This window comes from Lygodium microphyllum, chromosome 21, assembly GCF_053477565.2.
Source record: "Lygodium microphyllum isolate KBCC chromosome 21, Lygodium_microphyllum_v1.1.10, whole genome shotgun sequence".
NCBI classification, from domain to species: Eukaryota; Viridiplantae; Streptophyta; class Polypodiopsida; order Schizaeales; family Lygodiaceae; genus Lygodium; species Lygodium microphyllum.
In genome coordinates, this window is record NC_141155.1 from 75,529,270 (window position 1) to 75,538,734 (window position 9,465).

Below are 9,465 nucleotides of genomic sequence, written 5' to 3' on the forward strand. Positions count from 1 at the left end.
CTGCATGTGTGTGAAGTATGTATGAGCCCTCATATGCTCTGAGAGGCTGGTGTATGAGCGAGCAACACTGGCCTCACTAGGAATGAGGTCATGCGCAGACTACTAAACCGTTTACATGTCAAATAAGTAAAGTTCGCGAAGTGTGACATGCCTTTTTTCTTTCTTACATACTAAATATATAACCACTTTTACGTTTGGATGCAAATAGAGACTAAGCGTGTGGCAGCACTCTAGGTAGCGGTAGTTCAAATATTTAAAGCCAACGGCTTATTTTTCGCTAGCCGTTTGGGGCCTTGAGCCAGCACATTCACACACACACACACACACACACACACTCTCTCTCTCTCTCTCTCTCTCTCTCTCGCTCTCGCGGGCGCGCGCCCCCGCTCCTGGCCCTGATACATGGCTGGCGTGAAGGTCCTGGAGAGGCACCCAAACTTATCCGGCAGCAGCAACAGAGGCTCTGTATCCCTTCTGGATCTCCCACTGTCGGCCATCTTGCACATCGCCGAGTTCCTCCCCTGCAATGACTTGCCCTCCTTGGTTTGCACATGCAAGGAGCTCTCATCTATGGCGAGAGCTTTCTATGGAGAGCGACGAGTGCTGGACATGCGCTGTTTTGAGGTTGTGACACCAAAGCTCTGCGGTCAGCTTGTGGAGCGCTTCTCTGCATCGAGCCTCGAAAAATGCATTTTCAGGTCCATCCTCGTCCCCAATGACAGCATTAACATCACCTTCATCAGAAGTAGCATCATCATCATTGGTTAGCATCACCATCATGACAACATTATCAACACTAGCATCATGAATCCAATTTCTTGTGTTGTATATATATATGCTTGCCATCGACATTGATGCATCATGCTTGTCAGCAATAGGACCATCATCACAACATTACTATCATCATCACTGATTAGCATGATCATCATCGCAACATTATCAGCATGAGCATAACATCCCAATTAATATATATAGCGCCATCCATCTGTATTGTCATCGTTGTCATCAACACCGATGCATCATCGTTGTCAACAATAGCATCATCATCACCATTAGCATTGTCATTTTCAGGTGCAATGTATCATCATCAGCATCCTCGTTGACTTCATTGTCTTCATCACCGACTGAGCAAGCTATCATTGAGCGCTTCCTTGACAACTACTGCTGTGATGAGGAGCTTGTGCGCGATCTCCATAGCCATTTCTCCCCCAGCATGTGTGAGTGGTTTTCAGATTCACCCCGTCCCATTGATGTGCTTGCCCACTGCTACTACTTGGAGATGATGCTGTCCTCTCAGAGCGCCCTGAAAGAGCTCATCATCGATGTGGAATTCTCCATTTTCAGAGTGCCCAAAAGCAAGGGCTTCAGGCACCATTGGCACTTGATGCAGCCCTTCCTGGCCCTTCAAGTCATACAGAAGAAATGCCCCCTCCTCGAGCGGTATATAGCTGACAAGGTGCGCTACCAGAGCTCTACCCTAGACCTCCAGCACCTGCAACTCCGATTTCTGCAGAACAGCACCAAGCTCAAGTTCCTGGGCGTCCGCTTTGGGCTCGACAAGGGGTCCCTTGAGTCTTACGAGCACATCAAAGGTCCTCTTGCCTTAGAGAAGGCAGTCTTCCTGCTGAATAACCAGCACCTGCCTGACCAAAACCCACCGCTCAGCCGTGCACGCATGCAATCGGTTGCAACGAAGATGCAGAAGCTTAGGAATGTGGCCATCATTTTCAACAGGAGAGGGGCACTGAGGCAGTGCTCTGATCTCTTGCTTAACCTCCCTTGCCTGAGGTCTTTGTGCTTGAAATGTGATTTCAACCCAGGGTATCCAAGCTTTGATATAGATGAAGGCATGGAAAACGGTCTCTTCTTTGGAGGGTTTTGGTCTGTTGTTCCTTCATCAGTGAACAAGCTGTCCCTTCTTGATGTGCCTGAGGATGAATTCATGCTTCTGTTTGATGATGCGAACTGCAGAATGCCAGAATTTTTGAGGCATTTGAGAGTCCGATTTGTATGGTCTAGCAATGATAAATTAGGGGAAGACCAGGTCACAATGATCACTAAGGTGTCTAAGCACTGGTCTCATCTTGAGACCTTTAATATCGAGGTGTACTCCTGCAATGGAGGAGCCCAGATCTTCTCCAAGACATGCCAGTACCGCAAAGGTTAAGGCATACATAATCTGTGGTTCTTCTCATACACACCTCATACATGTGGCTATGTTAAAAGTCTGTACTTGAATCATGCTTCAAGGTCTCTTCTTCGATATAATTGCAGATGTAGGTTACAAGCAATCAGTCTCTGCGTGACGTGCATGAGCCACTTGAGTCTTCATGAATATCACTTTGATGTGCATGAGTCTCCAACGAAGGTATGATGACAATAGAACATGCACATGCAATGGCATGTCAAAGCTCCTTCGTTTTTATGAGACCTTGATGGACCCTCCAACCAAGATATGATGACAATAGAACATAGAATAGTGCTAACATTCCACCCATTCGTTTAGTGGTGCATTACTTATTTTCTAACTCCAATAACACCAATAATCTACAAAGAAAGTGAATGGGGTGGCAAGTAGATATAGATAGTGACAAAATCTCTTGGTTGTATACGCCATGCCATTCACATTTCTTTTCTTGTAACAAAAATCTAGATAGTAATGGATCTAGGCACTTTGTGTTTACTTATGCGCACCTCAAAAGTGACTCTTTACAAGCTGCTTATCGTATGGAGATGGACCGAGTGTCAAATTGTCTATGAAGCATTAAAAAAGGTTCTTATAGTGGCTTTTATCTTACAATTAAGTCATAATGTCCAACATGCATATTGATGTCTCCAAAGTCCCCATTGGAGTAGTAAGGTGTCAACTTGGTGATGAGGAGAACATAGATTTTCCAACGAGTTTTGCCATCAAACAATGATGTCTCCAAAGTCCCCATTGGAGTAGTAAGGTGTCAACTTGGTGATGAGGAGAACATAGATTTTCCAACGAGTTTTGCCATCAAACAACTCACCAATGTTGAGATAAATTATTCGACTACTTAGCTATGCCATTTTTTAAATGCAACTTGGCCTAACATAAATTCATGCTTTAACTGAAACTAGCATTTTAACAAATTGAGAGAATTGGTATTACCACCAATACCTTTCAAAGAGTAATCATAACTTTTCGAGGTACTCATCCCCACAAATAGTTTACAAAAAGATCATCCACAGAAACCTTGAGCAATTTATGTAGCTTGTTCTTAAATATTGTACATTCAAGCGTGGAGTATGATTATGTATATAAACCACCCTCATTTTATAGCAAAGGTTGTCTTTGGCAAATCGATAGAAAGAGCTTTGTTTGTCCTTCACATGTTGGTAGGTTGTGGAATCCTAGGGTCACATCTACACTATATTTTAACTCACCTTCACTCTTCTAACTCCTTCAATGAGTTGCAAGGACTCCAAGGGTAGGGATAAGATCAGTAGGTCGGTACCCTAAAAGTTCATGACCCAAGACCTCATTGTTCTAGCCATTCTAACTCTGATTATACCTTGACTATGCTTGCATTGACAATTAGACCTTCAACTTCCGAGGGTTTTGGGTGTGTAACGTGTCTACTAGAATAATCCAGGACACGTCTTAGCAGTCCATCGGAAAGGATGTCTAGAAAACTCCGCCCGGCACTCCAATGGAATGTTACGGGTTTTGCAATCTAGGTCTTTCCGTGTCTGCCACGTAGCGGAAGTATCCTGGCCGTTCCCACTTAGGATCGACCGGAATTTGGGTTTTCCTGTTTGGTCATTAACTAGCAGCAACTAGCGTCAGACCCGAGCGAACTACTTTACGCAGAAACGCCAGGTCCGAAGCGGATTCACGCTGCACTTGGTTCAAGGTGAATGGGAAACGAGAGGGATGCAATGCTCAACCTCTCTGCCATAAGGCATAGTTCCATTCCGTTCCCCTAAAACAACGTAAATTGGGTAAGATATATCTCTAGGTCATCGTTCTCGTTATTTGTTTTGATGATGATGATCATCCTGTTGTTTTTCAAGATTTTTGAGAAAAGTTCCCGGCTAACCGGGACCACCCAACCCATCCATAGGATCCCATGGTCCATCCTCCGCACTTTCCTCGGTTTGTTTTAGTTATGTAATTACCTAACACATTAATTTGACATATAACAAACAGCTCCCTTGATTAATCCCGTTAAGCACTCGTTCCTTCACGTAATCTTATCACGTGACATAGAAAAACAATATCAAACAACTTCTTTATTATCATATCATCATTTATCTTTGAAATACAAGGAGTTCCGCCCGTAGGCTTGTCTATAATCCGCCCGAAGGCTTATCCAGTAATCCGCTAGGGATCACTATTCCAAGCTTCTGCCCGTAGACTAGTATGCGGGCCTCGAGATCCAATCCCGAGTCACGTTAGCCTCTTGTGCAGGACCCGGAAGGCGAGGGATTTATGGCCAGAGCCCCCCCTGGCACCCAAGCGTCCTCCTGCTCCAAGTAGAGCTCAACGGAAAGACCTCTCGCGGCAGGTTCGGTCCACGTTCCCGGCGCAGTCAACAACCCCCTTGGTTAGGGTCAGGCAGGCAGTTGGGGGTAACTGAAGCTGCCCCTCCCTTCAGGCCTTCAACCTGAAGCATTTATATATCTTTTCATCCTTTAGTTCCTTGAACAAACAATGCAAACAGTGCTTTCTAAACTGTTACAAGCACAATCAATTCCAGTGGTCGTTTAGTTGGCAAACTGTTAAGGAGTGACTCCTTCTCTCCGAATGCATCCCGCATTCGATCCGGAATCAATTGCAACTTGGCAAGATTCCTATCGTCCTTGGGATAGGGTCATACCCTGTTAACCCAACTTAACCAATACCTTAGGTTTTATTAATAGTAAATCCCGGCGGCCATGTCGCTTTAATTTATTAATTAATCATTTGCGTCCGAGCAATTACCTAACTTCCCTTAACTTGGCAAATTTTTCCCTAATGAGGGCGATGTAACAGGATGACTAACCATCCCCTTGCAAGTTAAACTTGCGCAAGAACCTGCCAACCTCATTCCAAGGATTGGCAAAACTTTCTTGTGATCGAACCACAAGGCTATGCGACGTTGCAACTTGTTGCACAAGTGTCGCCTCCATTCCAAGAGATCATTTCACTTTTGAATGGTGTTTTCTGGTCAAGAATTATGATTAGACTCGAAGTAGGGTTTTAGGGCGTCTTCTCACTCACCCAATCCTAATTGCACTAGACCGACAACGTTCGGTCCTAGGGATTCCAACTCAAACCAAGTTCTAGCACTAGGTCGAATGGTCCTTAGGGTAGAAACCCTAGATCATTATTTGCGTGCGTGTCCCATTGGCTCAATTTCTCCGGGAAGGTGGGTAGGACCTTTGGGTTTGAGGACTTCGACTTGGTGTCCAATTACGTTACTTGGCCACATCTCTAACGTGCCAAGCCCTAGCTAGTACTTGAGGTTTTTATTGAATCGGCTAGCTATGCCTATACGAAACCCTAGCAGTCGTGATACTACAAATGACTTGGGTAAATTGACCTACTTGTCTTTGACAAGGACAATTCTTTCCTAGAGATGATATACTTTATCTAAAGTAGGAAAATAGTTGCAAAATGCTACAATACATGTAAACCTGTAATACATTACTTTCACATGCCATAAGATCTGCAGTAGTCCTATCCCTTCCTTTTAGTTAAAGTCAAAAGGCAAGATAATTTGAAGAGTAATCTACATAGGGCTTACTAGGATTTAGGTCAAGGGATAACACCTACAACCTTGTGTCTAAGTATTTGCATTTCCTGCTTTTATAAGCCATGCAATCATTCCTAAATGTTACATGATGAAATGAAGTTTGCGAAAGTAAAAGTGCGACCCTTAGATACAACAACATCGTGAGTGAAGTTCATGCAATACTAAGGCAAGAGTCGATTTAATCTATTTGCAAGCATCATCCTCCATGCCATTTATAAGATCGGGGTTCTTTATCATGCCGTGAAACAGAAGTTAATAAATCCCTCACGCGAATCATAACGAAGGGAGTTATTGACTAAATGCAAAAAAATACTCCTTTCCTACATGACCAATGCACTTTAACAATAATCCTAGGCCATATGTGGCTTCCACTTTGAAGATGCATGACGAGACAGTTGCAACTAAGTTCACAAGGAGAATAAGTGCTATTCATTCATAACTTTATAGATGCATGATATGCACGGATCCTTTATCTATAATTTATCGAATGTACTATTATCGCTACCCATGAATTAATGATAACGTAGAATGAATTTCCCTTTGGAGTTAAGCGTATTTAAAACATCTCTTCATGTGGAAATATATTTACGGAACCTGGATTTGTGGATCCGCGGTGATATCCACGTGTAAGTCCGGGGAAGAACCTTCCGCAGGTGCGCCTTGCGTCTTCTTGGGAGCCATCGTTAGCGTGCTTACGGACTTCCGGTTTGCCTTTACCCTTACTCGTTCGGTGAGTCTTCTCCAACTGTTGCGAGCGCTTCAACTTGTACGCCGGAGATCCCTTCCAAAGTGCGGATCCTTGAGAGTACCGGCTTGCGGTTTCCAAGGCTTATTGGAGACCTTGTGGGGTTGGAGCTTTGATTGTGGAGATGGCCCTTTTACGAGAGAGCTATGGGAATGGAGGCTTCCCAAGCTTCTTCTCCTTCCAAAAATCCCGTGGTGGCCACGCGAAAATAGGTCTTAAGGAAGCTGGGACTTCTTCCCCCTCGTTCGCAAGAATTTCTCCACAAAAATGGGTTTCCCTGAAAACCCGTGGTGGCTAGAAGGGACTTATAGATGGCTTGGGTGAATGGGCATATGAATGCCCCTTAGAGCTTCTTAAAAAAAAACTCCTGGCCGTGACCAGAATCCACGTGGAAGAGGGAGGGATGGTAACGTGGCGAATGATGACGTCGCTTAGGGAGGGGGTGGTCGTCCTTCTGTGGCAACGTGGAGCCACAGCGCCGCCAGCACGCTGCAATGGCAGCAACAGCAGTGCTGCAAGCGGTGGCGTTCGGCAGCGTCCCTTCTCCTCAATCCTCCAACTCGGGCCCCTCCTTCCCCTCTTGTCTCCTCTGGCCGTTGGCACGGTGACTGCTGGCGTGAGTAGGCGGCGAATATCAGAGTCTCTCTCCTCAGCGACGAGTATCAGAGCCTCCTTCCCTCAGCACGACTAGTATCCGCCCTCCTTCTCTGCACGTAAGCGGGTGTTTATATAGGCATGGGGGGGAGAGAAGGGCTCCACCACGTGGCCCCTTGCATGGGTTCCCCCCCCCTCCCATGCAGCCCACGACTCTTCCATGTCCCATCCCCCCACACTCCCTCTTCTCCAGCCATGCATCGGCTGGGGAAAAGGGATAAAAATAAAAAAATTTGCCTTGATAATATTCAATTTGCCCCTCCGAAGAGTGTGTTTACGTGTGAATTTCGGTTTTGAACCCTCGGCTTGCTTTGTCAATGCGGATGGTCTCGATTTCTCACGTGTAGGTCACAGATCACACTGCCGGTAATTCCAACAAGAAGGATAACCTTTGCACGAGGTTTACGCGGTGTGTGGGAAGTCAATATTCGCGGGTGGGAATATTACATTCTCTCCCCCTTAGAAGAATCGAGATGTCCTCATCTCGAGATAAACTGGGGATATTGAAGATAGAGAGAGCTTTCATCCATCCAGGTAGCATCCTCTTCGGGATAATCTTTCCACTGGACGAGGCATTCTTTCAAGGTTCTAGATCTCAACTGTCTCTCCCTAACATCTAAAATCTTTTCTGGTCTTAGTTCAAGGACTCCTTGACTAGGCATTACAATTTGTTGGTCATCAAGTACATGATTAGGGTTGGGCACATATTTTTTTAAGAGACTAATATGGAATACATTGTGAACTTTTAGGTTATTAGGAAGTTGCAATTTGTAAGCATTGGGTCCCAGGCATTTGAGGATTTTATACGGCCCACAATACCTTGGACTTAGCTTCTTGCATTCTCCTAGAAATAGAGAACTCCTTTTAGGGCGTACACGAATGAAGACCATGTCTCCTTCTCCGAAGACCCTCTCTTGGCATTTCAAATCCGCATATGCCTTTTGTCTATCTTTGGCTGCTTGTATGTCTTGTCTTATTGACCTTATTTGGTCATCCATGTCCTCCAACATTGTCTTGAAGCTTCAACTCTTAGGGTTGGATCAGAAAAGTTTAGGGGACTTCGACAATCATGACCATACAATGCCTGGAAAGGGGTCATTTGGATGCTGTGCTGGTAAGAAGCATTGTAGGCAAATTCTACTAACGGCAAGTACTGAATCCACCTCTTCGGCTCCCGACAGCAGTATGCCCTAAGCATATCCTCAATGATTTGATTTACTCGCTCTGTTTGTCCATTCGTTTGGGGATGGTAGGTGGTGCTAAAACAGAGTTGAGTTCCAATAGCTTCAAAGATAGCTCTCCAGAAGTGTGAAGTGAAGAGAGAATCTCAATCACTAATGATCCTTCTAGGTAACCCATGTAGCTTGAATATCTCCTTGATAAACACTCTTGCAATGTCGGAGGCTTTATAGTTTGTCTTTACTGGAATCAGGTGTGCAACCTTAGTAAGCATGTCAACTACAACCATAATGGAGTTGTATCCTCCTTGGACTTGGGGTAAGCCCACCACAAAATCCATACTGATGAATTCCCATTTCATTTGGGGAATGTCAAGTGGTTGCAATTTTCCTGGCATCATGACATGTTCAGCCTTGATACGTTGGCAAGACAAACATTCAGTGACATATTTGAGAACATCACCTTTGAGCCTCTCCCAATGGTAGCTCTTCCTAACTGCGTTAAGAGTTTTTGCATAGCCAGGATGTCCTGCGAAAGGGGAATCATGAGCTTCCCATAATATCTTCTGCTTAAGTGACTGGCTTGTTGGTATACATAGCCTTGTTCTGTAGTAGACAAGTCCATTATCAATGGAAAATTCCCGATACTTAGCTTGTGACTTCAGATTCTGCTCCTTGGTAGTTATTTCTTTAATCATGGTTTGGTAGGCCAAATCATGGCATGCTTCCTCTCTAGCTAGTTCGAGTATAGGGTTGCTTGGCATAGATACCTTTGTAGCCAGAGATCTGGCCGTTGATGGATTCTGCAAGATTAGGGAATTTAGGAATGCCTTGCGACTGAGTGCATCGGCAACTACATTCTCTTTCCCTGGTAGATACTTGATTTCAAAATCATACTCCTCCAATACTTCAATCCATCGACGTTGCCTCATGTTGAGCTCGTTCTGGGTAAAAATCCATTTGAGACTCTTATGATCGATTACTAGAGTAAACTTGTTACCCAAAAGGTAGTGTCTCCAAAGCTTTAGAGCATGGATGACAGCTAATAACTCCAGATCATGCGTGGCATAATTCTTTTCATGACTCTTCAATTTCCTTGAAGAATATGCTACTGGATGACCTT

General features: G+C 44.6%; 1 protein-coding gene across 1 annotated transcript; it reads left to right on the forward strand.

Moving 5' to 3' along the window:
• The first annotated feature begins 303 nt into the window (after positions 1 to 303).
• On the forward strand, positions 304 to 2,628 carry LOC148018156 (uncharacterized). Its single transcript, XM_087661792.1, has 2 exons — positions 304 to 698; positions 1,072 to 2,628. The coding sequence occupies exons 1-2, from the start codon at positions 403 to 405 to the stop codon at positions 2,165 to 2,167; spliced, it is 1,392 nt and encodes a 463-aa protein (XP_087517918.1). The 5' UTR covers positions 304 to 402; the 3' UTR covers positions 2,168 to 2,628.
• The last annotated feature ends 6,837 nt before the right edge of the window (positions 2,629 to 9,465 follow it).

What these genes read in the sequence shown, in the direction of transcription:
- LOC148018156 (XM_087661792.1), top strand. Translation starts at nt 403, where the DNA reads ATGGCTGGCGTGAAGGTCCTGGAGAGGCACCCAAACTTATCCGGCAGC. An exon ending in CTCGAAAAATGCATTTTCAG is followed by an intron (nt 699 to 1,071) that starts GTCCATCCTCGT and finishes TGTCATTTTCAG; the next exon opens with GTGCAATGTATCATCATCAG.